At 51.7% G+C, this 27,209-nt stretch overlaps 2 protein-coding genes across 9 annotated transcripts in view; one reads left to right on the top strand and one right to left on the bottom strand.

Moving 5' to 3' along the window:
• EFR3B (EFR3 homolog B) overlaps window positions 1-20,035 on the top strand; it is an 89,236-nt gene extending 69,201 nt beyond the window's left edge. For 4 of the 8 annotated variants that reach the window (XM_081797112.1, XM_081797110.1, XM_081797107.1 and 1 more), the window contains 14 exons: window positions 293-404; window positions 789-840; window positions 3,104-3,276; window positions 3,799-3,874; window positions 4,523-4,684; window positions 5,879-6,010; window positions 7,799-7,866; window positions 8,590-8,717; window positions 9,439-9,530; window positions 12,404-12,452; window positions 13,779-13,885; window positions 15,176-15,225; window positions 15,675-15,767; window positions 18,525-20,035. In XM_081797112.1, coding sequence (XP_081653238.1) covers window positions 293-404; window positions 789-840; window positions 3,104-3,276; window positions 3,799-3,874; window positions 4,523-4,684; window positions 5,879-6,010; window positions 7,799-7,866; window positions 8,590-8,717; window positions 9,439-9,530; window positions 12,404-12,452; window positions 13,779-13,885; window positions 15,176-15,225; window positions 15,675-15,767; window positions 18,525-18,567 — 1,337 coding nt within the window. In that variant the 3' untranslated portion in view covers window positions 18,568-20,035. Of the gene's footprint in view, window positions 1-292; window positions 405-788; window positions 841-3,103; window positions 3,277-3,798; window positions 3,875-4,522; window positions 4,685-5,878; window positions 6,011-7,798; window positions 7,867-8,589; window positions 8,718-9,438; window positions 9,531-12,403; window positions 12,453-13,778; window positions 13,886-15,175; window positions 15,226-15,674 lie in introns of all 8 variants that reach the window. The other 4 variants (XM_081797106.1, XR_014138300.1, XM_081797111.1 and 1 more) reach the window with 4 other exon arrangements.
• A 2,588-nt stretch (window positions 20,036-22,623) lies between these two features.
• On the bottom strand, window positions 22,624-25,622 carry POMC (proopiomelanocortin). The gene is made up of 2 exons (XM_081832222.1): window positions 25,458-25,622; window positions 22,624-23,466 (listed from the first exon to the last, which is right to left on the bottom strand). The coding sequence occupies exons 1-2, from the start codon at window positions 25,587-25,589 to the stop codon at window positions 22,801-22,803; spliced, it is 798 nt and encodes a 265-aa protein (XP_081688348.1). The 5' UTR covers window positions 25,590-25,622; the 3' UTR covers window positions 22,624-22,800.
• Window positions 25,623-27,209: the final 1,587 nt, after the last annotated feature.

Here is a 27,209-nt window from a genome sequence, read left to right as displayed (position 1 = left end):
CCTCTCCAGCTTGCAGAGCTCTTCACTTCAGAGCCTTCCTGGCTTAGCACTGCTGGCGCTCCCCTCTCCTTCCCAGAGGCGCTAACCGCAGCCTGCGGGATGCCAAGTGAAGCCACCGGAGCGGGAGGAGGCCTCTGGCGTCGTCTAGGTTTTCCCTCTCCGTCTTAATTGTCTCCCTAGAGACGCAGCCCGCACTCTGGGCAGCAGTTTGCTCAGTTGCGAGGCCGAGCGGAGCCCCTGGCAGCTGGCAGCCTCACCTGGGCCACCCCTGTCCCCCATCTCTTTCCTGCAGGCTCCTTTGCCAGCACGTTGCCCACTTATCAGCGCTCCGAGGTGATCCTCTTCATCATGAGCAAGGTCCCACTGCCTTCCCTGCATCATCCCATGGAGACAGGCAAGACAGGGTAAGCCTACCAGCCCTGCTCCCCTTTTTCCTTTATCGGCCAAACTTCCACCCCAGCTTCCCTTCCCGTGTTTTCTCGAGGACTCATTTCTCCACTTTAATTTCCCTGGTCCTGCCCTCACTTTTCTTCTACTCTCAAGTCCCTCAGCAGCCTTTAGTGGGGGCCTTGGATCCCACAACAATTCCTCAGGGTGCCCCACCAATAACTACCTCCCACCTTTGGGGCAAGCCATTAATTCTCTGGTCTGCTTCCTGGCTCTGGAAGTCAACTGCCCTAGGTAACAAGCCTCATGGAGAATCTAATCACAAGGGGAACTGGGCAGGCAAGCATGGGGTCTCTGCCCACATCACCATCCTGGTGAGTATTTGTGTCTCTGGTCTACAGAGAGAACAGGAACCGGCTGACCCAGATTATGCTGCTGAAATCCCTCCTTCAGGTGAGCCTCTCCTGTCCCCAGTCCTGCTCTGCCTCTACAGGAGGCAGCTCCTTCCAAGGGACCAAGAGAAGGCTACCACATACAGTTGTGCAGGTTGCACACTGCACAAATAGCCCCAGCTGAAGGGTGACTAGGGGGCTGAAATCCACCCTGTGTTACACTCACTAGCAGTCTGGGCATCCACAGAGCTGGATCACCCAGAGCAGGCAGGACACTGTTCCTAATTTTCACAAAGTTTCCTTATCAGCTACTGATAGCCTTGTCACTCAAACATTATCTCTGAATTGGGATGGCATCTTTGGTTCCTGCTTTTTTTTCCCCTTCCAAGTACCTCCCTAGGTCCCTTCCACCTGTTTCCCCCTCAGCACTTGGGCCCACCCCAGCCTCTATCTCTCCCTTCATTGGTGTTTTACATTCCTCTTCTTTCCATCTTTGCAGCCATCACTGGAGTCCAGATTCATTATCCTCAAATGCCATCTCATGACCAACTTGTTAAAATCTATACGGACTCCCTAGAAATTTGGAGCCATGGGTCTGAGTGGGGTCCTGGAATCTGTTTGTAACAGGCTCCCCAGGGATTCTTACGCACAGCACTGCCTAAGCTCTGGACATCTCACAACTAGATTCCCCTCATGGTTGCCCTTATTGTCATCTGTCCTCACCAATCATACATACAACCACAAGAAGAATTTTCTAGAAATGCTGCTCCCCACATGTTGCTCCTTTTCAAATAGTAGGTGTCAGTGTAGAATGGATGTGCCTCCAGATTTCAAACTTCTCAGACTAACGGTGGGAGATCCCCAGGCCCCTTCCCCTCCCTGACTCCCCATCTCAGCCCTCAGCCCCAGTCTCTGTTCCAGCCATGCTGATCTGCACACCCCACTTACTCCCATTCACGCCTTGCCTCCCCTCTCCTGAGCCCACGCCGTTCATGTCCCTGTGTTTTTATAAAGGCTTTTCATGCTGGTACTGCCCACATTTGGTGACCTCCTTGGTCTGTGTACTCCTGCCATTTCTGCTGAGTTTACCCTCACTGTACCCAGCTCCTTATCAAGGTGACAGTTTGGGGGGCGCTCACATTCCCCTTCAGCTGATGTTTACTATTGATGCCACCAGGCTTTGCTAGATCCCCTAGGGCTTGCTGAATCATCAAAGGCATTGTTTTGCAATATGGACTTAACAATTAATATTATTTTGCTGCTTTTGTTTTTTTATTTAAATTCAATTAATTAACATATAGTATATTATTAGTTTCAGAGGTAGAGTTCAGTGATTCATCAGTCTTATATAACACCCAGTGCTCATTACATCACATGCCCTCCTTAATGTCCATCACCCTGTTACCCCATCCTCCCACCCCACTCCCCTCCAGCAACCCTCAGTTTGTTTCCTGTGATTAAGAGTCTCTTATGGTTTGTCTCCCTCTCTCATTTCACCTTGTTTTATTTTTCCCTCTCTTCCCCTATGATTTTCTGTTTTGTTTCTTAAATTCCACATATGAGTGAGATCATATGATAATGGTCTTTCTCTGATTAACTCATTTTGCTTAGCATAATACCCTCTAGTTCCACCCACGTCATTGCAAATGGCAAGATTTTTTTGGTGGCTGAGTAATATTCCACTGTATATATATATACCACATCTTCTTTATCCATTCACCTGTCGATGGACATCTGGGCTCTTTCCATAGTTTGGCTATTGTGGACATTGCTGCTATAAACTTTGGGGTTGTTTTGCTGCTTCTGTATGCTTTAACAACATCGTGGATGCTGTGTCTACTGACGCCCACTGGCTTTAATCCGAAGACCCCCAGTATGAGCACCTAGAAGAGATGTCACGAAACGGGTGTTGCATGTGCGTGCGTTGTGGCTCCTCAGCCCAGCCGTAAGCTCTTGCACTGTCCCTCCATCTCTGTGTGACTGTCCGTGCCCTTAATGCAGCGTTGTGTTCGTGGTGAGTGTTCATCAGCTGGGCCCTGATGGCCCGAACGTTAGGTTCAGAGGCTCCCTGGCTCCTCCTACCCTCTAGTGCTTACCCCTTGCTTGCTTTTAACAACCTAAAACTTGTCCAGGTGGTTGTTGGCGTGTTCAGAAAAGTTGCCTCAGGTGTCCAGGGCCTCGGGTGGAGGACAAGGGAGCTGGGCTGGGAGATGTTGAGAGAGGTTGGGTGCGTTAGACCCCAGGTCCGCCGGCGGCTGTCCATCTCCTCACCGCACTGAGAGCACCAGCCTTCCTAAGCTCGGCCATGCTGGGCTCCCTCACAGGTATCCACAGGTTTCCAGTGCAACAACATGATGTCAGCCCTGCCCAGCAACTTCCTGGACCGCCTTCTCTCCACCGCTCTCATGGAGGATGCAGAGATCCGCCTCTTCGTTCTAGAGATTCTCATCAGTTTCATTGATCGTCATGGCAACCGCCACAAGTTCTCTACCATCAGGTGAACTTGGGGTCTCCCCTCCAGTTGGTGTGTGAAGGGGGAGAAGACTGCCGGTAGGTCTCACCCCCAGGTGAGAGGACAATTCCCATTATTCAGTGGGAACTACCAGGAGCTGATCACGGACATTGACCCTGGGGTCCTGTGGGGGCAGGAGAGATGGAAGGGCGCTTTTCCCAGGGAGCCAGGGGGTGGATTGGAGATGGGGGAGATGAAGAGCAGGTACTAAAGGGAGTTAGCGGGTGGGGAGGAGGGAGGGGGCTGCAGGTTTGTCAGTAAAGACTGGGGGGAAGGGGAAGGGAGGAAGAGAATAATCTGGATCAGTATTTAAGAAAAAGGGACAAGAAAAAGTGGGCAGGACAGAGCGGTTGAGAGCTTGAGGAAAGTGGAGATTGGGCTAAGAACCAGTGCAGGGGGTGGGAGGCTGGGACCCAACTAACAATGTTGGGATAAAGCCCAGTGACACCGCCTGGGCTCTGACTGGCCTTGCACAGGGCTAAGGTGGCCTCTCGTGTCCCTTCCCAGTACCCTCAGTGACATCTCTGTCCTGAAGCTGAAAGTGGACAAGTGCTCCCGACAGGACACCGTCTTCATGAAGAAGGTTAGCCAGTGTGACCTTAAGCCCCAGCGAACCCCAGGTGGGCCGGGCTCTGTGGACCCCCACCTCCCAGCCCCCCCAGTCAGGGCTGACCCCTGTGCCCAGGCCTGCTCTCTCCCTCTTTGAGCACGCTTAGCCAGGATGACCAGCCGACCCCTCGGGGGTGGTGGGGCCAAGCCCCCAGGGTCACACTCAACACCGAGGCCAGAGTCAGGAGCACTGCTGGTGAGCCTGGCCCGGGCTGGGCTACAGGCTGTGTTCTCCCAAACCCAGCTGGGTTTGGGCAGCAGCTTCTGTTGCTGGTTTCACCGCGTCCACCCTTCTCTAAACGTGTCCTGCACGTTTGCTTCCACTGGGGTCTGCTTTAAAGGCATCCTCTCCCTGGGGTGCCCGGCTGGCTCAGTGGGATCAGCGTGCGACTCAGGATCTCGGGGTCATGAGTTTGAGCTCCACGTTGGGTGTAGAGATTACTTAAATAAATAAAACTTAAAAAAGAGAGAGAGAGAGAAGACTCCCTCTCCCTGAGGGTGGAGGGGGGGTACACACAGCTACTGCACCACCCACAGAGTGGTCTTCCTCCCGTTCTCCTTGCCCCTCCCGCCTCCACCTCCCCCCCCCGCCGCGGCCTTGCCCCTCTTCCCCCATGCCCAGCACTCCCAGCAGCTCTACAGACACATCTACCTGAGCTGTAAGGAGGAGACGAACATACAGAGGCACTACGAGGCGCTCTACAGCTTGCTGGCTCTCGTCAGCATTGAGCTGGCCAATGAGGAGGTGGTGGTGGACCTCATCCGCCTGGTGCTGGCCGTTCAGGTGGGGCCGGGTGTGGGCAGCACGTGGGGGGTGGGATCGGGGCAGGGGAGCAGGTGGGCCGGGCACTAACGAGACCACCGACGAGTGGCTGCTCAGCAACTGTCTCAGAGCCCGGGAATGCGGCACCCTTGGCTCCCCGCTCCTCCAGGGACCACAAGCCATGGTTCTGTTTGGGGAACCACCCAAGAATGCTTCATTCATGGCTGTAGCCCATCCTCAGGCCAAAGGAGACCCAGGGAACAGGATCTTTCAAAAACACCCTTTAGTCCCTAGTATGACTCCAAGGAATACCAAGAGGGTGCTCATAAACCCTGAGTGATCCCAAAACACACTTTGTCTGTAGATCGTCTGGTTCCCAAGCCTGGCTGTGCCTCAGAATTACCCCAAGCGCTTATGAAAACTACATATTCCCATATGAAAAATTACGTATTCCCACACGTGGGGACCTGGAGATTCAACAAGCCTCTGTCATGACTCTTAGAAAGCCAGTGTTCACTAGATAGGGCTTCAGACTTCCAGAGTCCTTCTGGGTGGAAGTGTACTCTCAAGGATGCTGGGGATTGGGGTGGGTCGTTCAGACCTCAAAAGACCGGCGTCTCCAGGGTCCTGAAGCTAGGTGGCTTCAGATCCTACTTAGGAGCAGGAATGATGGCAAACCTGGGAATTCGGTGGTGGAGAATCTTAGGCCACCCGTGCTAAATCTTGCAAGGCCAACCCAGCAGCTATGATTGTCTTCACTCTAGAATTTGAGATTCCTCTGTATCCCCATCCCTAGTAACTGTCGCAACTCTTTCAACTTAACATGTGGACCCAGTTTAGCAAACCAGTCCCGTCCCCCAAGAATCATTCAAGGCCTATATTCAAGGACACAGCATCCTAGAGGTAGGATTAATGATGAGGGTTTGGACAGTCAAGGTCACCAAAGCTGGAACTGCATAGTGGAGAATGAGGTCATCACCCCTCTACTCAAGCACTTACGAGCTCCCAGCTCATGGATTGTTCTCGGGATGATTCACTTCTGCTTTCCCAAGGATGACTTATGTCTCCCAGGAAGTTATGGGACAAATGCTGAAAAAGGCTTAGTCTAAAGAGATGGGCCCTCTCTACAGAAGGTTGGGAGAGGTTGGGCGGGGGTCAGGGCACCGATATAATTTGTCAGTTGGAAAACTCCAAGGCCTCTCTTTGTTGCCACAGGACGTGGCCCAGGTCAATGAAGAGAACCTGCCTGTGTACAACCGCTGTGCCCTCTACGCTCTGGGCGCGGCCTACCTGAACCTCATCAGCCAGCTCACAGCAGTCCCTGCCTTCTGCCAGCACACCCATGAGGTTGGTGTCCTCGCCGCCCTGAGCGCTCAGGAGGCCCTCGGCTCTGGGTTTCCCCAGAACAACTTGTCCTTCGTTGCGCGAGCCCCGTGCCTAGTCTAGGCATTGAGGAAGGGTTGACGGAACAGTGAGGGACAGTGGGAAGTTACTAGAAGCAGCATTTCGTGCTGCGTGACACCACATAGCACGGGGGGCCGGCCACAGGCAGGAACCTGGGCCCCTTCCTCCCCTGCGACCTGCCCACTCTCCTCCCCACCCCCCTGCGCCACCCCCGCTCCCAGAAGCCCGGCTACACACGCCTCTCTTGTCATTTGGGACTAACGCTCCTTTTTTTTAAAAAAAGTTTTTATTATGAAAGTTTTCAGATATCACCAAAGCAGTGTGAGGAGAACAATGAACATCCGTATATCCATCATGCAGATGAAACAGGAAGGTGTTCCCACGTTTGCTTTATCTCGTTTCCCCTTTGTCTTATTTCTTTTTTTTTTTTTTTAAAGATTTTATTTATTTATTTGAGAGAGAGAGAATGAGAGAGAGGAGGGTCAGAGGGAGAAGCAGACTCCCTGCCGAGCAGGGAGCCCGATGCGGAACTCGATCCCGGGACTCCAGGATCATGACCTGAGCCGAAGGCAGCCGCTTAACCAACTGAGCCACCCAGGCGCCCCCCCTTTGTCTTATTTCAAAGCAAATCTCAGCTATCCTATCATTTTATCCCTACGGGTATCAGTGTTGTGCGTGAAAAATACGGACACCTTCCTACATAATCATTCTGCTATTAACATGCCTAATTAAGTTATCAACAATGCCTCGGTATTATCTAATACCCAGTTTATAATCAAATGTTCTCAGTTGTCCCCAAAAGACATTTTAAAACATACTGAAGTATTTATAGGTGGAATGATATAATATCTAGGATTAACTTTAAAATAAGCAAAATGAACTAAAATGAGAAACCTCGGGTCTCAGCTGGCTTGGGGTGCTGGGGGACAGGGGGAGGGTGCCGTGTCACTGTGCCCCCCAGCATGGGCCAGTAGGGGGCACAGGAAGGCCATATGCCCAGACATCCTGTTCGGACAACAGCCGCAGCTTGGCTCGCTCACTCCTGCCCGCACTTGCACCCTCCCGCCTCTCACCGTCTCGCGGACTTTCACTTTTCCTGTCAAAAATCTGCCAAGGGTGGGCGCCTGGGTGGCTCAGTTGGTTAAGCGACTGCCTTCGGCTCAGGTCATGATCCTGGAGTCCCGGGATCGAGTGCCGCATCGGGCTCCCTGCTCAGCGGGGAGTCTGCTTCTCCCTCTGACCCTCCCCTCTCTCATGCTCTCTGTCTCTCATTGTCTCTCTCGCAAATAAATAAAATCTTAAAAAAAAAAAAAAATCTGCCAAGGGTACTGAGGGGACCTCCGCCTGTGACTGGCCATCAGGATGTTTTTCATGCACCTGGGTTGGGGGGATGGTGTGATCTATACTCTCTTTTCCATGTTTACATAGAAAATAGGAATAGGGCACAGGAGCAAGAAGCTGCCGTCTCCTGGGGACTAAGTCCCCTGCCTTTGGAGGACACCTGATGCATACCTGTCACTGGGGATGGCCTGAGCGGCCCGCCTGGGCTTCTCGGGCTGCTGTGAGGGTTGATCCGAGTTTCTCCCTTAGAAGCCCAGCCGCAGGGTGCTCTGCCCAGGAGTCTGTGGGAGGAAGGAACTGCCTGCAGGGGAGGGGAGAGCCATCGTCTGCCTGCTCGGAGCTCCTCCCCCCTGTCGACCCCAGCCCTTATGTGGTTCCTCCCAACTCCAGGTGATAGAGACCAGGAAGAAGGAGGCTCCATACATGCTCCCTGAGGATGTGTTTGTGGAGAGGCCCAGGTGAGGAGCACACTTGGGACGTGGTCAAGGACACTCCAGGCAGCTGTGTGAGAAGGTGGGGGCAGTCTGAATCCAGGGGCTGAGACCTTTATGGGCTCAAGGGCCACAAGTGGACCCTGCCTGCGGCCCAGATGTCCTGGGTCAACTGTGACCTTCGTCATGGGGCCATAATCCACGCCTTGAGCCATGTCAGTACATTGTGCTATAGAGTATGTGACGTGACCTCCGGGAGCTTTGGCCAAGCCCATGGGCCGTGCATTCGGGAGGAGTCGTTCCTGCAAGACACTGGATCCATCCAGGTGGCATCCTTGGACTGCAGTCTGTGTCACGTCAGCCTCAGAGGAACTCAAGGAAAATACTGTGAAAAAAAAAATGTCCAACAATAGGGGGTAGCTTCATAAACGATGGCCTTTCCACCACGGCGGTTTGGAAGAAGAGTTCATGCGAAATGCGCACTGTGCCGTCGGTAGATAAAATCGATCACAGAACAGGAATTCAGGGGGTGTGGTGATGTGTGTGTGTGTGTGTGTGTGTGTGCACATAGATGTCAGTGACCCAAGGATTCTGCACAAAGTGTAAAGATGTTGTCTCTGGAAAGTGAGACCATGGTGATTTTCTTTTCCTTCTGCTGCTCTGTCATTTTGTAGGATGAGTGTTCCTTTTATAATAAAGAAAGTCATTAGGAAATTCCTCTGGTTGCCCCTTTCCTTCTGTGTCTTCCAGGTTGTCCCAGAATCTTGACGGAGTAGTGATTGAGTTCCTCTTCCGCCAGAGCAAGATCAGCGAAGTCCTGGGGGGCAGCGGCTACAATTCCGACAGGCTCTGCCTGCCCTACATCCCTCAGCTGACAGGTAGGCGCTCTGTGGGAGCACTTCCGAGCCTGCCTCGGCTCTTCCTCACCAGGACAGGGCCTGAGTGTCAGGGACTTGTGTGCCCCTGGCGTGTCCCACAGGAGTGGACAAACGCGGTAGAAATCTGTGGTGAGAGCCTCTTGGTTCCCCCCACCTCTTCTCCTCAGGGCCGGATCCTTGGGAGAAAGCGGCCCATGAGACAGGCTGGCCGGTGGACGGGAGAGGCCCCCGGGAGCCCGAAAGAGCACACATGGGCCGTGCAAGTTCTCTGCCGTTTACTTCCTGGAAATCCTCAGACCAGTCTCCTGGCATCTCTGAGTTTCATTTTCCTTGACTAGAAAATAGGGATTAACGACACCTGCCTTAGAGGGCTGGTGGGAGACGCACACAGAGTAAATGCGCTTTAGGAAATGCTCCCCAAGTGACGGCTACTCGTGCAAGTTGAGATGTGCTTTCTGGTCATGAGCAGCTTCTTTGTGCTTATCGATGATTTCAAGATCTTAGCCATAAAAGCAAAACTCACCACCCTAAGGTGGGCAGAGGAGGCCGGCAGCCTTCAAAAAACCAGCTGTAGCCTCAGTGTGTCCTGAGCCTTCAGAGGGCTGTGGGCCAGGCAAAGGTGGGGGCGATGGGAGGGTGGGTGGAGATGGTGCTAAAGGTGTGAGGAGCCTGGCTCGCTCTGAGCACTGGGAACTCTAGCTTCTTGGCTTTCCTTTCCCAGATGAGGATCGCTTATCCAAGAGGAAGAGTATTGGAGAAACCATTTCCCTGCAGGTGGAGGTAGAATCTAGGAACAGCCCAGAGAAGGAGGAGGTGAGTGATGTGCTGTCCTGCACCCCCAGGGGAGGGGACCTTCTCTTGCCCCCCTGCAGTCAGGCACTCCCGGCTCCGGGCTCCCTTAACTGCACAGCACATTTAAAGTTGCATGGAAGGCAAATTCCTCAAATATCCCATTTTCTTACTGTCTCTCATCATGTATATCATAGATATTTCCATCTGGAAAAATGATATGCGCTACACACACACACACACACACACACACACACTCCCACACTCCCATGACAACATCATGTCCCATTTCCACCGGAGGCAGATGTGCTCCGTGTTGGAAACTGGAAGACCTACCAGGAGAGATGAGGGCGAGAATAGCTTTCACCGTGTTTCTTCCATATAGATCAATGGAGGTACTTTTTTTAAAGACAGAGTTGCAGCTTGAAGATCTCTCTTCGATTTTCTCTTGGGGGCTGTGAATATCTAATTTCTGTCCATGTTAACTGGGGATATTACTTCTACCTCAGAAAATAAAGCAGATGTGCCCATGAGTAAGAGAGAAGAAGGAATCACAGTGGAAAGACCTGACTTACTCCTACAAATGAAAAAGAAATATGGGAGCGGGGCAGAGAGGAGAGGAAGGGTCCATGAGGGGTTGAAGCCATAAGATGCAGCACGCTCATGTTAACGGGGTCTCCCACCATTCAGGGAATCGACAGACACGTGAGGAAGCCTCAGCAGGAAGTGAGGAGGATGCCCATGGGGGGAGGGGAGAACTGGGACAGTTTCTGCCCATTGGTGCTGGGGTAGCTGTGGGGGACAGCCTCAACCCTGAGCCTTTCCCCAGATGCATCAGAGCAAGGAGAAGTCGTTGGGGTCAGGACCAAGCCTCCCTCTAACTGTGCCCTCAGCCACTTTCCCAACTCTTCTCTCACTGGGGCACTTTTCTGGAACCTTCCCCTGGAAGGAAGGAAGCTCTGACTCAGGCGAATTGGAAGAGTGGAATGAGGTTGAACCAGGTGTCCTCCAAGGCCTGCCGGCTCTGCAGGACAGGGAACCGTGTCAGCACTGTGGCGGGAATTGGTTGCTGTCCCCCCCATAGTTGTGATTCTCCCTTCCCAGGAGTTAAGGGACCCTCAGGAATTGAGTAAAGTGACGCAGAAGGAGAAGGAGAAATGCTTGCCTATGTACAGAGCCTCCTACTCTCTAGTGTCCCCTGGATCACCAGAATGGGTTCCTTTCCTTCCTGGAGAGTCCCCCTAGCTCAGGGGGAGCCTGATAGCTACAGCAGGGGTGTGGGGGCCTCCACCCCGTGCCCTTCAGCCACGCTATGCTTCTTTCCACTCTCCGCCCACCGTGCCCTGCCAGAATCCTGTAACCTTAAATGCCAAGTTCATAGCAGTTGATCAATAAATGCTGGTTTGGTCAAATCCCAAACCCAGTGCCTGGCATTCAGAGCCATTTCTAGACTGGGCTGCCCTCTGGCAGACAGCCTCTGTGTCGGGCCAGGCTGCTCTGTTAACCGCCCCCCCCCCCCCCCCGCCCACAGTGTGGTCTCATCCGGCTCCAGGTCTTTGCTAGTAATCCCCCGTGTGACTCCCTTCCTCTGCACCTTTGTGCCCATGAACCGCCTACCCTTCCATGCTCAGCTTGTGTCCCATTTCCTCCATAAGCCTCTCTCTACCCGCCCTTGACCAGTCTTCCTTGTCTCTCTGGGCCACCACACGGTTCCCCGGCCGCTCACATGCTGGTCGGTGCTGAGTGGATGCATGGAGGGCCGTGCAGAGGCTGAATCCTCGGAGTGACTGACAGCTCAGCCCAGCTCTCTCTGCGTGTCATTCCCACGCTGACAGACTGTGCTATCTCTACCGCGTGACCAGCCGAGAGCCCGCACATACTCAGCGCTCACTTAATATTTCGTAAATGACTGTAGCCCATACCTACATCTCTGGCCTTTCCTCCTCACACTAGCATTTGCTGAATGCTAAACAAATCAGGAAAGTCCAGCTCTGAATTTTCACTAAAGGAATGTATCCGTGCAGTCACACCCAGATCAGGGGAGAGAACGTTGTCATTGCCCAAGAGACCCCCTTCCCAAAAGGAGCCACTAGCCTGACTTAGGTCACTTCTTGAACTTCCTATTAGTGAAGTCATTCTCTCCTGTGTCTGCTTCTTTCACTTAACATTGTGTTTAAGTAATGGGATGGGAGTGAATCATGAATCCTGCCTCAGGGAGCTCAGAGTCTACTGGGGAATACCTGGGACTTAGTTCAAAGTCTTCACGGGTTTCAGCCTCTGGCCTGAGGCCACCATCCATGGAGTAATCCTTCTTTGAGTTTATTATTTTCCACCTCCTTTAATAGGCTCTGCGAGGGCTGAGATCCTGTGACCCAGGTCCCTGAGCCAAGCTCAGCATGTCTGACCTTTAAGTCAATACTCAAATCACCTCAGTGGATAATTTGATATCCTGAGTCTTCAGAAATTTTATTCAGTTCTTAAAATTTACATTTGAGGTATTTGCCAACTGCTTCCTCTTGCTGCCAATATTTTCTGTTACTTTCTCTGAAGATTTTTTTTTAGTTTCACAGGGCTTTGCTCCCATGGGGCTTAATGGGACAAGCTGAGGGGGAGGGGGGGCGGGGAGGGCAGCGAGCTCTTTCAGGTGATTCTCCCGCACGCTGTTGAGGACTGGGCCTCCCCCGTCCATCTCACTGCTGTCCTTCAGTGGGCAGCTCTGTGCCCGCCTGCTGGGGGAGCTTCAGAGACCCTGGTGAGAATGTGGGTGTCCTGGGGGAGCTTCCGCCCATGGGGACATTCTTCTGAGAAGCGAAGGGGCTGCCCGGTAACCGAGGAAGCCAGAGCCACCCCCCCACCCCACCCCACCTTTCTGAGCACTTCTGTCCTTTCTCCCTCAGCGAGTGCCTGCCGAGGAGATCACCTATGAGACGCTAAAGAAGGCCATCGGTAAGTTGGCGGGGAGGCCTGGGCTGGGTCCTGGGGGAGGCAGGGGTGTGTGCAGCCTGCTGCGGGATTCAGCACAGAGGTGAAGGGAGGCAATTTTGTATAGATACTTAGATGATTTTTTTGGTGGATGGTAACAAGTTGACCAACGAAAGATATGAAGAATAAATCATATTAATAGTTATTGGCAACAGATTTTAAAATGCAGTAGTACCTCCTTTATCTGGATTAGGGGGCAATGAGGTAACTGATAACTGATGACAAATTATATACTCAGATGCCAAACCATTTCAATTTGGGTTGTCCCTGCTAGTATTCCTTCTGAATGCGCACACTGCTCTGCCTTCTTTTTTTTTTTTAAGATTTTATTTATTTATTTGAGAGAGAGAGAATGAGAGAGAGCAAGCACATGAGAGGGGGGAGGGTCAGAGGGAGAAGCAGACTCCCTGCCGAGCAGGGAGCCCGATGCGGGACTCGATTCCGGGACTCCAGGATCATGACCTGAGCCGAAGGCAGTCGCCTAACCAACTGAGCCACCCAGGCGCCTGCAATGAGAACTTTTAAGATGTAATTTTTTAGCAACTTTCCAATATGCAATAGTTTTGTTTTTTTTTTAAAGATTTTATTTATTTATTTGAGAGAGAGAATGAGATAGAGAGAGCATGAGGGGGGGAGGGTCAGAGGGAGAAGCAGACTCCCTGCCGAGCAGGGAGCCCGATGCGGGACTCGATCCAGGGACTCCAGGATCATGACCTGAGCCGAAGGCAGTCGCTTAACCAACTGAGCCACCCAGGCGCCCCCTGCTCTGCCTTCTTAACGTGTGAACATATCTCACCAACCCCCCTTCTTTATATTTGCTGACTCATTTTGGAGACCAAAAGGAATATGCAGAAGCCTTAAACTGGACAACCTGGGACTGCTGGGCCATAGGGGCCAAGCTCTTGTCTTGGCTTTTGGGACCTGTCTGGCTTTTCCACTGTTGACGTCCCTTTCAAATTAGTGCCAGAGTACTTTCTGCTCCAGGAACTTCCTTTGAGAGTCCTAGTGGTGCTGTAGCAGCTCGGGGCATTAAAAGCCCAGCTGTAGGGTCCACTTAACTAGTTCTCAAACTCTTCCACGAAGAAAGGGGCTGAGCCTCAGGCCGAAGCAGGAAAAGATCTAGCCTTCGTGGGCCCAAGTAATGGCACCAAACCCTCCACGCCCTGCTCATCAGCAGAGGGCAGAGCCCAGAAGGCACTCACGGACAGTGCTCCCCTGGAGGGGCCCACCCATCTTGCCCCGCACCAGTGGGGCAGGACGTCAGGGCTGACCCAGCTCTCTATGCCGCAGTGGACAGCGTGGCAGTCGAGGAGCAGGAACGTGAACGGCGGCGACAGGTGGTGGAGAAGTTCCAGAAGGCACCCTTTGAGGAGATCGCAGCACACTGTGGGGCCCGGGTGAGTGAGCCATAACAGGGGTGAGTCCTCGGGGCCCTAGCAGGGCTGAGTTTCTAGGAGATCTTGGCACTTTTGTCACCCAGAAATTAGGGTTTAGATCCCACCAATGCCCTGGCACTACATCGTTTCCCCCAAGAACCAAAAGGCATGGCTATCAGCCATGCACTCCTTTAGATCTTGTAATTTCCCTGTAAGGAGGAAGTCCTGACCTCAAAAGCTCCTGCATCAGACAGACAGACTCTGATGCTTATAATATCACGTATGTAACTAGCACTGAGCACTTATCAGCTTATGTCATTGTCATGACAACTCTGTGAGGTCCATGCCTTTATGCTCATCTCATTACCGATGAGAGGGGAAGGAGCTGCAGCAGAGGACAGATGGGCAACATCTGCAACAGGGTCCCACTTCCAGCCAGGGGACCCCAGCAGGGGGAATGGAACAGCCTGGCCCTGGAAAAGAGATTTGAAAGAAAAGGTGCCAAATAAGTAAAAAGAAAGACTCATGTCTATGCATTTCTTGAAATTGATTAGGATTTGTTAGTCACAATGGCCATCTTAGTAACAATGAAACATAATTGTAAACATCCCACATCTACAAATAACTTCCATTTTATTGTAATTTTTTCCTCTCAGTAAAAATACATGTTATTTTCTTTTCCATTACATAAGATGTATTATCTCTATTTCTAGTATATCATGATATATAATAACAATATAATAGGATATGTAAATACCTATAGATTTGTCTGGGCCTATGTTATCCTCACCTCTTGTCCCATCTCCAGAGGTGGATGCTGCTCATTTCATGAGCTCAGAGTTGAGGCCCATTCCTGAACACATGCACAGTCTCACTCTCTGTACACGTGGGCTGAGCTGGAGCCAGAAGGGACCAGAGAGAGCATCCTCCCTAACCCACCAATTTGGCGCAGCTGCTTCTTGGAAGTTAAGCAGAGATCCGAAACTAGCTCTGAGCCTCCTGACTCTACATGCCCAGCAAGCCCTACGGCCCACTTGGAGGAACTAAGGGCCCTTTTAAGAACTGCCTGCTGAGGCCCTCCTGGGGGTCCCGGCCTCCGTGCTGTCCCCAGCAGGCCTTCCTGGGTGGCCCTGCCTGATCTGAACCCACAGCCAGAATCCACAGATAAGCTCCAGGAATGAGCTCACACCAGTTCCCCTCCTAAGACTGCAACTGCCCCCCACCTCCACGGGTTCTCCGGACAGCGGGGCCCCTGAGAGCGGGCATGGGTGTGGGGGAGCCCCCAGCTCACTTCCTGCTGTTCCTGTCTAGGCATCGCTGCTACAGAGCAAACTCAATCAGATCTTCGAAATCACCATCCGGTAAGTGGCAGGCCTGGGCGGGGACCCCTGCTCCCGAATCCTTCTCTCACACCTGTCTCCAGGCCTCCCTGCCTGCAGCCCCTGTCTCCAGGCCTCCCTGCCTGCAGCCCCTGTCTCCAGGGCTGGACTCAGCCACCAGCTCTCCCAGACAGGGAAAGCAAGACTAGAGAGAGAAAGAGACAGCACAGTGAGCCCCAGAAAAGAGCCAGGGGTCCTAGTGTCCCAGGCTGGCACTTTCTAAAGCAACAATGTCACTGTAGAGCCTTCAGTGAAGCTAGACTTCAAGTGAAGTCTAGAAGATTCTAGAACTTGGAACCCAGGAACCCATGGAGTGACCGTTTCTGGTTCCTGTTAAACAAAAACCCAAATTAGCTGCTCTTTTTGGTTGCACGGGGTGGGACCCCAGAGCCCCCTTCTCACGCCTTTCTCCTCCATGTGCTCCTTCCCAGGCCCCCTCCGAGCCCATCAGGCACCATCACCGCAGCCTATGGCCAGCCTCAGAACCACTCCATCCCCGTCTACGAGATGAAGTTTCCCGATCTGTGCGTATACTGAATTTCAGAAGACGGAGCGCTTCGGAGGGGTGGGGTCTGAGGGAGGGGCTCGCCCTCACAACCCACTCCCATGGCATGGAAATCAAACTGGGGTCTCAGAGAAAAAGCACCTCCCCAGCTACGCAAGGTGGAGCCTCGGGCCCCCTCTCAGCCCTCCCACTTCCTCCTTGTCTTCCCTGAGGGAGATCGGCGTCCTGCCCCTCTGGGGCCAATAAGCATCTCACCCACCCTTTGTCTCCTCCTTTGTGTCCACCAGGAGCTGAGAACCATGGGGGTCTGCAGAGGGAGGCGGGGATCCCGAGAAGCTCCTGCTTGGTGTAGCGTAGGAAGGGCTTTCCTGGGGGTGGGCCTGGGGGGCACAGCTGCCAACCCTGCAGGAGGGAACTAGACAGAGACACGGACTGCCTCGGACTGCAGTCAGGAGGAAGTCGGGCAAGCTCCCAGCTGCTCTGGGAAAGCAGTGGTGTGCAAGGCTGGGAGGCACCTGCTCTCTTCCAGAGTGTTCCCCGCCTCCACTTCTCCCTCCACTCCCCTGCTCGCCCTGCTGGTTGTGTCCTTGTGATCCTTTCTGTTCTTAATTCATATCAAGCCCTTCCAACAGGAACTGCAGTTGAGACACCACGCAAGGCAAGAAAGGATAAAAATCAAGGGTGGGCAGGTTGGCTGTAGAGGGGGCTGGCTCTCCCCAGGCCGGGCCTGCCCCCTCGAGCAGAACAGCGGGCAGAAGTGGGCAAGGCCACATCCCTTGTAGCAGCTTCTCACCTCCTTCACTGCCAGGGAGCTTGCTGGGTCCTCCCATGGTTCTCCCCCTCCTGGATGTTTCTCTAAGTTGAGTTTTCTCTCCGATGCCTTTCTTTCTGAGGACCCTAGCGTGTTTCTACAGCCTCTGGGTTGAGGGAGGGCAGAATGAGATAATCTGGTTCAAGAAAATCTGGTTCCACATGGCTCAAAAGAAAGAGGAAATGCAAGGGCCCCCAGGCCTGCCCACTTCCTATGCAAGAGACTCCCAGCCTGGTTTGGGGAGTAGGAAGGGGAGGGGGTTATGAGGATAGCATTTTGCCCCTCAAGGATGTCAGAGTCCACCTTTTGGATATTTCATTCAAGGAAAGAAGGATCCAGCACCTAACATTGGAATGATCTCTTCACTCTTTGGACAAAGTCAGGACATCAATGCCAACTGGCAGACTTGAGGCTTGGGGAGAGGCAGTGGAGACCCCTTTGGGTTCTGGGTTTCCATTTTCCCTGAGGTCCCTGCCTGTCTGTGTGCAAAGGAGGGGCTGCTGCAGAGCTAGAAGGCCTTCTGCTGTGCTCTCTCTGCTCCCCCACCCGTCCTCCCGTCGGGGTCCTTTGTGCCTCCATGGCCTCCTGGGTCTCCTCCCATGGCAGCACCCTACGGTCCAAAATAGCCCTTCTCTTCTCTTCCAGGAAAACTTTCCATAACTTTTCTGAGCTGATGTAACTCCCAGTAAGGTGTGAATGGTCAAATGATTCCTCCCTGGAGAATTTGCTTTTTAAAAAGAGGGAGAATGAGTAGATTTCTTGACCCAAAGGAATCCCTTCTGAGGGTACAATTTTAGGCAGTATGGGGAAGAGTCAGAAGCAGGATGTTTCTGCTAAGGGGAGGGGGCTTCTTGGGACACCGTCTGGTCACACCCTTGCCCACAGCCTTGCACAGACAAACAATGAAAGCCTGATTATGAGGATAAATAGGTGTATTTTCCTGAACTGGGAAAACCTTAACATAGGCATTTTCCCATTACATGTGCAATAGCTGTTTTGAATAGGGGGGCTATCTGACTCTCGTTCTGTAGTTTCCACCCTGGTCGGTGCCTCTGTGCTATGGGCCTGTGGCTTCCAGATGGCCTGCATGATTACAAGGCCCAAGGAGCAGGGCTCCTGCACCCCACCCCACCCCCACTTTCGGCTTTTGGCTCTGGCTCTTGGCTAATGCTCAACCCAAATTTATAAGCATGAACTTAGACTTCTCTTTACCTTACTATCTCTTTATTAAGAAAATTTAAAATAAAATGTGAAGGCAAATAACCTTTGGAAGAAACGTTAGAGGACATCTCAATCTTGAGCCACAAACATGTCTTTCCTTACTGGATCTTTCCGTCTGTATCCCCTGCTTGGCTTTGATGAGAAACCCTGTTTCTTTCTTGTGTCCACTTGACTTTAGGGTCTACCCCATGGCAGCTGCAACCTGAGCCCTGCCCTTGGGGTCCTGGTCCTGACACGGGGCATCATGGCCCTGGAGCCTCTTTCTAGAGCCAGCACTAGAACCAGAGATCTGTAGGCCCACTCAGATGCCTCTCCCTCTTCCCCACCCCAGGAACAGAGTGAAGAAACAGGTGCAGGGTTACCATTCTTCATACACTCCCCCCTGTCTCTGTCCAAAGCAGCTCTTTCCTTACTTCACAACTGCTTAGCAAAGATGTGCTTCTTCTGGAGAACTAGCCGTTCCTTGAGTGCCCTCTTCTCCATTTCAATTTAAAAACTTACACTCAGTAGAATACTGGATTGCCTGCTGACATGAAGGAGAACCTGGATTCTAGCCAAATATGCCTCAGAGTCAGAAAGTGACACCCTCCTCCCACGAGCCCAGGGAGAGAGGCAAAGCAGAGCGTGGTGGGCGCCCTGGCCTTGGGCTTAAAGTCACTGCTTACTGCCTTCCAAGCCCTTTGGCGTCTGGCTGCCCTGTGTCCTGTGACCGACCCTTATTGCTGCCTGTCTCTGTTTGGCTAGAGCCAGCAAGCCCACCCAAACCAGCTGCTCCCTAGACTACTGAGGACTCTTGCTTCATGGCCAAGGGGTAGGTTTGGTTAGCACTCTGTTGGCAGAACTTAAGGCATGATTTAGAGATTCTGTTAATTTGGTTGAATCATGTGAGTAAGAAGCAAGTCAGCAGAAATTACCAGTATGATCCTGGAGGCTCCTTGTTTTCCTTTCTATAGGATCCCCAGTGCCCTATGCCTGTTCCCATTTTCCTCTCTCTGAAAAGTAGAGATAAGTAGTTCCTTGACTCCTAAATGCCTCCTCACCAAAGGAGGAGCCCAAGCAGGTGAGAAGAATTAAAAAGGTCCTCCCTCAGATGCTGTCCTCTGTCCAGCTTCCTACACAAGTACAGATGGATGGGCAGTGAAGAGGTGGGGCTGGGACCATCTACAGTGCTTGGAAAGTATGAGGATCATATACATGCTGCCCTTTGCCCTGGGTGGTCTGGGTCCCAGAGGCCATGTTTCAGTTGGCCTAAGAATGACAGCAGCTTGGGGTACCTTAAAACAGCTCAAAGTCTGACCGCTGGGCTTCTCTGGGGGCCCCTGGGTCATGATAGCTTCCAGTTGCTGTTGCACGGTCCCCAGGCCTTCTGACCTGGTCACAGAGAATGTCACTGGGAAGTGAGGCCATTTCTCCCAATCGTTCTCTGTGACCATAAAATGGCAACTGGCCTTTGGGGGTCTGTGGGAAAGGACGGCTCATGAGATCAGGTCGTGCCTGCTTCCCCTAACCCATAGACGCTGGAAGGCAGATCCTGCTGAAACAAGGTATCTTTCTGGTGTCTGGGGAGGTTTAGGGCACGTGCTGCTGCTCCATCCCCTAGAAATCTTCTGGTTAAAGTGACCCTAGGTCTGAAGATTGTGGAAGGATGGTCATGGTGGGCCTGGCCCCTGGGGGAGTGGGGAGAAGACATGGGGACTGTAGACGGGGCTCTGTGGCCTGTTGGGGTCAGAGGGCAGTTTTCTGTGCTCTCCTCTAGCACCGGCCAGGCTGACCAGGTCTTTTCTCCTTCAGGGGACCTTAGGGCCTCAGGCCATCGCTTTCCCCTTCTGAGCTCTTCCTCCATGACTGTCGATTCTGGCCTGTGGCGTGCAGAGCTGTACACCCACAAATGCTGCAGCATTACCCATGCATCGTAACGTGTCTGTGTCCATCTAGACCCTCATGACCTGGCTGAGAGTGTATGTGCCCACGGGCACACGTGTGTGTGCCAGGCAGTTCCTAGTTGACAATATATGTACATAACAGCTGACGTAGGTGTATGGGAGCACAGAATTCGTGCCTATGGCAGTTTTCTGTATTTTAAACTCATTGAATCAAATCAGTTTTATTTTAAGAAAGGGGAAAGAGGAGCGGGGGTAAGGGGGGGTGGTAGGAAGAAGGACTCTTCAGCAAGATCATTCTTTAGGACTATTAGTCATGATTTCCCAATAAGTCTTCATGATGCCCTTTTCAAATAAATGTTAATGTTGTCACCACATGGTTGTGTATTTGATTTCTTTAAAGTAAGTGGTTTTTGGGGCACCTGGGTGGCTCAGTCATTAAGCGTCTGCCTTCGGCTCAGGTCATGATCCCAGGGTCCTGGGATCGAGCCCCGCATCGGGCTCCCTGCTCAGTGGGAAGCCTGCTTCTCTCTCTCCACTCCTCCTGCTTGTGTTCCCCCTCTCACTGTGTCTCTCTCTGTCAAGTAAATAAAATCTTTAAAAAAAAAAAAAAAGTAAGTGGTTTTTTGGGGATGCAAATAGGATCTGAAAATACCAACATTAACTACTGACATTTAGCCACCTCCACCTACCATTACTTTACTCACCTAAAAAGGAAGGAGAGTGGGGGAAAAGATGCTACTAAGATGTAAACATGAAGCTCAGGATTCCCAGCATGGGAGCATCCTCAGATGGGAAAGCCTGGCCCATTTCTTCATCACAGTGACTAGACTCTAGCCCCATTATATAACCCACTGTGGGGGAGACTTTAGACTTAAGAATCGGGCTTTCTGGTTCCCTTCACACAGGATTTCCCAGGGTGCATTCCAGTTTTCTTTAATTATGAACTCCTAGAGCATCAAAATATGGGGGTCTATGTGCAGGAGCCATACACAAATGTTTCCCAGCTGGATATGATCTTTACCATCCACTGGTATGTCTAATGCAACTGACATGTATGTGTGGATCTCTGTGTGTATATAAGTATTTGTGAGTTTTTTGTGAATTGTAAATGTGTGTGGCTGTAAATCCATGGCCCCAACATTATACAAACTCCATGGGGACATATGAAAAAAAAACAGGGGTGCTGGGCATGGAGCCTACTTAAAAAAAAAAAAAGAAAAAGAAAAGAAAGAAACACAACCCCAAGCCTTTGCCCTCTGGACCTTGGAGTTTCCCTGAACACAAGAATATATGCAGCTAGGAACTTGCCATTCGAGCTGGACTATGTGCCCTCCAGGGCTGAGAATGAGGAGACTCAGCTGGAAGAGATCACAAGTTCCCCAGCAGAACTGGAGTCAAGCCTGGGCTCATGTTTTAAAAAGGGTTTCAAAATGGTGGGGGGAGGTGGGGAGTTCCAGGCAGAGGGTGAAGGAGGAAGGGAAAAGAAGAATGAGACCAGTCGGTGGAAACATAGGAAATGGGGTTTGGTAAGGAGAGTGAAGCTGATGGACAGGGGTCCTACATGCCATGGCCCAGAATTTGACATTGATGGCAAATTGGGGTGGGGTGACTTTTGGTTCTTGAACCAGGGAATGTGAGGAAAGTAAGATTTTGTATACATTAATCTGAAAAACTTGTGCATGATGGGTTGGGGAGGAGAGGGACTGGAGACAAGGACACCTGTTGGTTAGGAAGCTATTGGGATAGTCGAGGCCAAGCACTGAGTATAATAAAGAGAAAGGCTGTAGCTAGGCTACATGGGGAGGAGTTTGGGCATAGCTAGGGCGAGAATACAGAGACATGAAGGCTTGAGCCTGAGGGACAGGAAGAAGCATCCGTGTATATTGTGTTGTATTTATACAGATGTGTCTCCATGGGGCCGGGGTGGGGGTGGGGGGCAGTGTCTATGTAGGTGAGAACAAGTGTTTGACAGTATTTGTGAGTAGCCTGGGAGTGCAATCAATCTGAACTGTTACCCACCCTAAGCTGTCACACGTAGCCTCTCAGTGATAAAAAAGATCACATCTATTTTCTCATTAATCCTCACACTAGGAAGAGAGGGGTGGATGGATGAGAGAACCAAATCTTGGAAAAGTATAGAGACTTGCCTAAGGTCACACAGAAAGCCAGATTCGGGGAGACATTACCACAGCTTCCCACCTCACAGCCCAGAGCGCCCCCCAGTAACAGGGAGATTCAACCAATGTTGGACTGGCTCTCAGATATGTTAAAAAGAAAACCACAGACCCAAAATAGTATCACTTAGGCCAAGTCACCAAACCGGGGCTTAATACCTTACCTAATTGCAGTTTCAACCCCCACCCGGGGAAATGTAAATCTAATTCCTTAATCAGGAATTTCCTGATAAGCACCAATCAGGTAATCTTGTCACATGGGTCCTTTCCATTTGCCGCCCACCCCCCTCAACGTGCAGACATGCACAGTGGGCATGCATGCACACATCACACACCCGCACCCCAAAAGGTAATCAGCATGAGACCCCCCTGCTTTTCTAAGGGAAAGACCTTGCCCTGAACAATTCTTTCTTTTGCTAATAACCTTCTCACCCAACCCTCCTTCCCATAAAAACCTTCCATCTTGTACAACTCCTCTGAGCTTCCTTCTACTTGCTAGACGGGATGCTACTTAGACTCATCACTTAATAAAGCCAATTAGATCTTCAGATTTACTCAGTTGAATTTTTGTTCTTTAATAGAGGGGAGCTCCTGCACGCTTCCCTTTAAGACCCATGGGGGGCGGGGGCACATTTTCTTTTCATTCCCACTGTGTCCTATAAAATATACTACCATGTGGTCACGTGGAAACCATTGTCCCTCCAAGCAACACACGCTGCTCTTTTTTTGATGGACATGTATTTTTATTTTATTCACCCAGTGGACATTCAAAGTCGGAGTCAGACATGAAACTTGAAAGGTTTTATTTCCCAACTACAGACGGCTTTAAGAGGCTGCCTATCGGCCTATCACCGCCTGAGCGAGGAGCCCACCCAGGCTGGGAGGCGGCCGGAGGGCGGGCGAGGAGAGGGGGGCCTTAGGGTCGACTTCCCGGGGAGAGAAGCCTGGGGCCCCGCGGCGCCCTCACTGGCCCTTCTTGTGGGCGTTCTTGATGATGGCGTTTTTGAAGAGCGTCACCAGGGGGGTCTGGCTCTTCTCGGAGGTCATGAAGCCGCCGTAGCGCTTGTCCTTGGGCGGGCTGCCCCAGCGGAAGTGCTCCATCTTATAGGGCCCGCCGTCCTTCTTCTCGGCCACCTCGGCCTCGGTCAGCAGGCCGTACTCCAGGTCGGCCAGGGCCGCCACGCCCCCGGCCGGGCCCTCGGGGCCGAGCGCCGGCTCAGGCCGCCCCCCGGCCAGCTCCCTCTTGAACTCGAGCGGGAAGGCCTCGGCCGACTCGTCCTCGGCGCCGTTGGGGTACACCTTCACCGGGCGCCGCTTCTTGCCCACAGGCTTGCCCCAGCGGAAGTGCTCCATGGAGTAGGAGCGCTTGCCCTCGCGCGGGCCGGCCTCGCCGCCATCGCCGCGGAGCCCCGGGCCGCCCTCGGGCAGCGGGGCGCGGCCTTCGCCCAGCGCGACCTCCTCTTCCTCGCGCTTCTGGCCCGCGCTGCCGTTCCGGCGGCCAAACCGGTCCCAGCGGAAGTGGCCCATGACGTACTTCCGGGGGTTCTCGGTCAGCGGCTGCTCGTCGCCGTTGCCAGGGAGCACGGGCGTCTCGGCCGAGAGGTCGGGCTTGCAGGCCCGGACGCACGCCTGCGGGGAGGGCCGCGGGCGCGGGGCGTTAGGGCCGCCTGGCCCGGCAGCCCCGCCCCCCGCGCTGCGCCCGCGGCCCTCAGCACGTGCGGGCAGGACGTCGGGCCTCCCCCTCCTGTTGGCGCCCGCGGGCGTCCGAGACTCATCGCCTCTTGTGTCCCCTGTACCCCCGGGTTCTTCTGCCTGGCAGCTACAACAAATACCCCCATCCCATTCGTTGGCTTACTTATCCCAGAGCTTTGGTGAGCAGGGTCACTGTCTTACCTTAATATGCATGATATATAGGCACTGATCAATAAATGGTAAATGGGTGGTAGTTGTTGGCACTTAATGAATATTGAATAAATCAAATAAATAAGCATGGTTCAGTCTGAGTCTGAGAGGGGCATTGGGCTGCAATTTGGGGGAGAATCTATTCAGGTGGGAGGAATAGAAGTCTGGCTTCTAGAGCCTGTATTTTCAATAATGCCTCCACCTTTCCCCAGTGATCTGCACATCTAACTCATGCCCTACCCCAGCCATCTCCCTGTATCATGCCTCAAAAATTTTCCCATGCCATCTGGCACTTTCTTTGGTTCTTTCAAGTCTTTTGAGCTGATCCAGTACTTTCCCCAATCAGTGAGCTTTGTGAGGGAGTAGTTCACGTCCCTGTTACCTCACTCTGACTGGAGGGAGGGGTAAAGAGCCATGGAGCATGGGTCATGGAGCATATGTCTCTGCTCTCTGTAAGCAGACAACTCCACTATGGTACACATTTGCCTGAGAAAATGACCTATAGGCTGCAGCCTTGAGTTTTCAGTTACTTGGGACTGCAAAGGAGGAAACAGAAGGATCCCACCCACTCTGTTGAGTTGGGAATTTCATACTCCGGGGATTTAGAATTACGATGCTGCTGAATATTAACAGTGGAAAGTAAAAACTATCTCATACTCCTCTCCTCTGGACATATAACGAAGCAGGAAGCTCGGAGAGGTAAAAGGACCTTGGCAAGTTTCCACGACTTTTCGGTGGCAGAGCTGGGGTAGAACTCGTGGGCTCTGACTGTGGTCACTTCTCCTTCCCTGATGGGCTCTCAACAGGAGAGGCTATGCAGTGGGTATTTCCAATCAAGGGTCTCTTGGGTCTGTCTCTGAAATAGAACTAACAGCATTCCCTGGGCTCTTTCTTTCTATTTTATATTGCACATGAAACCTGCTCTGTGTTTTTGAGTTCTCTCTCTTCACCTTAACTAGCTTCTTCATTGACAAAACACACAGAATGTAGTGATGTACATTCCACCCTCACCAGGAAGGTGCTGGCAGCGGAACTCAGTCACTGATACTGGCGCTGTGTCTTTGAGTCCTTAACTTGGTATAATTTCTCATTTATGCCTCCCAATAGACACACACACACACAATTCCAGCCTGGCACAAAGGGCCTTTACATGCTTCTGGAAAGACTGTTGGCCAGTCCTCTGGAAGAAGCATGAGACATTTGGCACCAGTTAGAGGAAAATGGCACCTGGGTTTTTCCTTCTCCCACTAGAGATGATTTGCAGTACGACCTAGCTGACTTTGTAAATGGTAGTAGAAGGGGAATGAAAATGTCAAGTGATACGAGGTTATTTAAAAAGGAATAAAATGTCTAAAAGATTGAAAATGTAGAATCCATAGAGGAAACAATTATTATTATTGCTGTTACTGTCACTGTTATTATTTTAACAGCAATATCTCTAAATAGCTTTAATGGAGTGGGTCATCATACAAGAAGACAGGGCAGGAAGATAATTAAGTAGAAACTGTGGACCAGACCCATCTCCCTGAAGCTGCTTCCTCCCCTCCTTGGCTCAATTCTGACTCCACCTTAGAGATCTGTTCCTACCCTGAGCTGAGTTACCCATATCTCTGGGAATGAATTTCCCCTTCCCCACGCCCCTTTCTTTTGTGCAGTCCCAGTCCCAGCCCCAGTCCCATCCAATGCCCAAACCAAGATGGCAGCCACAGTCCACATACCAGCAGGTTACTTTCCGTGGTGAGGTCCTGACATTGGCTGCTTTCCAGGCACCAGCCACTCACTTCCACAGAGACCTGAAGCAGCAAGGCCAGCAGCAGGGCCCCTGGGCAGCTGCAGCACGATCTCGGCATCTTCCAGGCAGGCTGAGGCTCTGCGGAGGCAAACAAGATTGGTGGGACCCCTGCAAGGAGCAGAACAATGTTGGCCACTGACCAGGAAGCACTGTGAGCCAATATTAACAACACATTCATTTGTGGAGCTCAAGGCTTTTTGAGGACAGGAGCAGTTCAAGGAGAAGTTTGGTGTGAGTTGTGGTGGAGAGGAGGGGAGAGGGACCTGGGTAATCTATGCACAATTTCCCCTTTGTCTCCTGTTAAAAATCAGACCCCAAAGGAGGTTAGGGCTGGAAGCTATTTTAGGGATCATTTGGTCCAGCCCTTATTTGAGAGATGGGGAAACTGAGGCCCAGAGAGATAGTAATTTGGGTGTTCATGACAACTCAGGCTAAGTTCTCCTGTTCTCCCTGAACTTTCCTATTTCACCACCTTCATGAAGCCATAGTTCTAACACTCCAGACCAAGGAGTAACTTGGGAAAGACAAGGGAGTCTGACATTCCTGCTCAAGATGGTCTATTCTCTTCCTCATCCACTAGGATCCTATCATTCTTCAGAAACTCTTGTTTCCTAAAAAAAAAAAAAAAAAAAAAAAAAGAAACTCTTGTTTCCTATGAATAGGAGGTTTGCATAAAGGCAAATAAAACCTCTGGCCAATTTGGCCAAAACCTCAGCCAACCTAATTGATGTCCTGTACACAGATCACTCAGATGATCACTATTTCTCAGATTCCTGTAGCTTTGAAGATATTTATTTTTAACGCAGACCCCCATTCTTTTAAAACTGGCTCATCTTCAGGATACATTACATATTGGACCACCTATTGTTCTCTGAGTCTCTCAAATACTCTGAAATAGCTGGACTTGAAGATACTATAAGTGTATAAGAGAAGGAAATGGACACACAAAACAGAAGAGAACTACCCACCCCCCATTGTGAACACCCACCAAAGACACTTTTGGAAAAGTCAGAAAGTACCTCTCAACAGATGCTGAAGTCAGGAGGTCAGGATGCAGTAAAGAAGGGAACACGGATGTTGCCCTTTGCCCCCTGTGCCCAACACTTTCCCCAGCCCTCTACTTCTCCCACTGCCATGTCCCCCCTCACCCAGGTCAGCTTCCAGAGTTGACCCCAAGTTTTGTTATTAGCTCACCACCAACCCACAATCATTTTGGAGTTCAGAAGATCTCAACCAGCTGTAGAAAGAAACCTAATTAGATGAGAAAAACAATTCACATTAAGGTGTGGATGACTAATTTTCTTATCTGTCCTAGCGGACATTTGCATTTTAAAACGTTGGCTTAAAGGAAATCTCCTATTTGCAGAAGGGTGGCCAAATATTTTTTATAGAGAAGGCTTTGGAAATGAAAGTTCTCTCTGGTTTCCATTGTCTAGTTCAGAAAGCCATTTCCTTTTCTTTGCCCCACCCCCATTCCTTCCCCCCAAAGCTGAGCCAGCTCAGGGCTCCCTTCTTGAACAATTGCCAGGCACAACTTGAGTGTCTTCAGAGCAGCCATTAGATGGCGCTGGCAGCCAGTCAGCTGGACCATCAGCATCTCAGGTTAAAGGGGCAACCAGGAGAGCAACCTTAGTGTCCAGTCTTGACCAGGGGCAGGCTGTTCCCATTGGAACATTTT

This window comes from Leptonychotes weddellii, chromosome 10 (genome assembly GCF_054177405.1).
Source record: "Leptonychotes weddellii isolate Sample4059 chromosome 10, ASM5417740v2, whole genome shotgun sequence".
In the NCBI taxonomy this organism is placed as follows: Eukaryota; Metazoa; Chordata; class Mammalia; order Carnivora; family Phocidae; genus Leptonychotes; species Leptonychotes weddellii.
This window is presented reverse-complemented; position numbering and strand designations above follow the sequence as displayed.

Bases quoted from the DNA above. Each gene is read 5' to 3' on its own strand.
- POMC (XM_081832222.1), bottom strand. From the start codon at position 25,589: ATGCCGAGATCGTGCTGCAGCTGCCCAGGGGCCCTGCTGCTGGCCTTG. The intron at 23,467-25,457 runs GTATGTGGACTG...CCCTCCCCGCAG, and splicing joins CCACGGAAAGTAACCTGCTG to GCGTGCGTCCGGGCCTGCAA.